Raw genomic sequence first — 2281 nt, forward strand, 5'->3', positions numbered from 1 at the left:
CAGCACGCACCGCCGCCGAGGCAAGGCCTTCCAGCTGCGGCCCTGACCCCACAAGGAGCACGCCCCGCAGGAATCGAGGAATGAGAATTTGTCAAAGCAGCCAATCGGCCCCAAGATCCCCAGGCCAGGTTTTGCGGGAATAGCGTGCATTACAACGGTGACCGGCGGCGTGATGCAAAGACGCACACCGCCGAAAACAAAAAACAGGAACCGCAAACACGTACACGCCGGCAAAATACACTACTTTGTGTGTGTGGAGTCCATGAGTGGGAAACTCATTGATGGAAAAGCTTCTCCCCAAAACAAACAAACCGGCCGCAGTTGTGGCGCTGGACCAAGTAAAAGCCAAAGGCTGCGAGAACAGTCAGAGTCATCAAGGCAGCGCCTCCCAGTAGTGCACGCCTCAATTGATACGGGGTCACCTTCGCGTGCAGTTACCACATTTCGACGCTAACGCCAATAGACTCCTGGCGGCGGCGGCTGGTGACAAATAAGCGGCACACCACAGCAAGCACGCCCGCCAAAAGGCGGAGTTGAGGGTGGAGTTGAGTACCCACTTTTCCCAACATCCGGAAGGCATGCACGGGAATCCTGAACAGCCCCACAGCTCATCGTGTGTGTCCGAGCATTTTACCCAAAAGTTGTGCCGAAAGCGGGACCAGGTTATTTGTCACGATGCGGCTGCACACATTCAGCAAGGCTAACCGACACGGAGATGTTGGACTGTGACACCGTTGGAAATCGGCACATTGCAATCCTCGCCGTGCATGTCGCACCTGAAACCATTACGCACGACCTCTGCAGAGAGGTTGAGGGTTTGCGGGACGCTGAGCTCCAGTAAAGCCCTCGTCAGCAACCGGCGTGTGCTGGGTGATGTCACTAAAAGGCCTCCCGAAGCCCCATCAGGGCAAGCAACCCCTCCACCTTTTCCAGTGAATCCTACGCCGCAGCAGAGCCGTCAAATTTCAGGTGAACGCCGCCGGCAAATGACAACCCCAGGCGCAGTGTTGGACCCGCACGCATTGAGGCATTGGCCCGCACGCCAAGGAAAGCCGGCGCCTCGCGAATGGCCTTCACAAGGTGCCACGCAGCAGCGGCAGACCTCCCGGCGGCGTGGCTCGCCCTCAGCCAGAGGCGGGGGCGGTGCGGGCGGGTAGCCTGTTTGCTTTTAGGTTCCCCAACAAAAAAATAAAAAAGGGAGGCCAGCCCGTGACGCAGGCGCCTTGTGGCACCCGACCCCCAATCGCACCTCTGAGGCCGTCCAAGCGCATTTGCACAACCGCGTCCGGCGGCTGTGGTGTCAGGTTAAGCACAGAAACATAGAAAAGACACTCATCCAGGACGGCGCCGGTGCCGTGGCAAGAGTCCTCCACAGACTTGGCAGCTGCGAGGTGCATGGGCGGCAGCTGTGCGTGGCCAAACAGCCGGGGGGCTCGCGAAGAGGAGGGGCCCAAGCCCACAGAGCATTTGACGTCAGCCGGCCCTGTTGCCGCCGTATCCGTCACGATGGACCCCCGACGCAAAAGCAAAAGCAAAAGGCGTATAGGGCGGGTGAACTCACAAAACGGTGCACATTACCCGCGGGGACGGATGCATCTGCCTCATCTCCCACTGGAAGTCCGCAGGCACAAACATCGTTTACATTTCATTGGGACCGTCACCGCCCCGCTGCTGCTCCCTCGCCGAAACACACACACACACAGTTTACCCTCACCGCAAACAACTCCGAAGCCCGCACCCCCGCAAGGGGGAGTTTACTCCCAATTGCTCCGCTGCCCCTTCAAAAACACAAAAACAAAAAAGCCCCGCCGAACAAAGCGAGGCGGCCCCCTCCCGCACTCACTCCTTCAGTGGGGAAAAGAGGAGGAGGAGGAGGGGGAGGGCGGCGCCAAAGTGCCCACAGTTTCCGGCTGCTCGCCCGGTGCGTGCGGCCCAAACAACGCACGGAGCAGGCGCACATACGCCCAGGATGGCAACTCATCAAGAGACAGAAGCGTCAAACATCGTTTGCCCGAGGCCCTCAGGGACGAATTCGGCTGCACCCACTGCGGCGGCACACCGGCCAGAACGACGCCATGAAAAAAAAAATAATAGGAAACATTGCACCAACGCGGAAAAAAAAAAAGGAACAGCTTAAATTCAGTTTGATCCACGACTTATGGGCGGTGCTGGGCACCAACCCATTGCTGTCGCCGCTGGTAAACTCACTTAACCTGCAAAAAACACACCCTGCGTTGCCCAAACTCACCCTCCCCACACACCGCGACAAACTCCACACACA

The 2281-nt window shown here is 58.5% G+C and overlaps 1 protein-coding gene and 1 pseudogene across 1 annotated transcript, besides 1 other annotated feature; one reads left to right on the top strand and one right to left on the bottom strand.

The window, feature by feature from the left end:
* Window positions 1-612, bottom strand: Tco025E_09988 (hypothetical protein; annotated as a pseudogene).
* Window positions 613-767: 155 nt separating this feature from the next.
* Window positions 768-1157, top strand: Tco025E_09989 (uncharacterized protein; the record flags this gene model as incomplete). The annotated part of the gene is made up of 1 exon (XM_029376783.1): window positions 768-1157. One exon carries the CDS (start codon window positions 768-770, stop codon window positions 1155-1157), a length of 390 nt encoding a protein of 129 aa, XP_029223084.1.
* Window positions 1158-1860: 703 nt separating this feature from the next.
* Window positions 1861-1882: a microsatellite.
* The last annotated feature ends 399 nt before the right edge of the window (window positions 1883-2281 follow it).

This window comes from Trypanosoma conorhini, assembly GCF_003719485.1.
Source record: "Trypanosoma conorhini strain 025E chromosome Unknown Tco_14.4_contig_01398, whole genome shotgun sequence".
NCBI classification, from domain to species: domain Eukaryota; phylum Euglenozoa; class Kinetoplastea; order Trypanosomatida; family Trypanosomatidae; genus Trypanosoma; species Trypanosoma conorhini.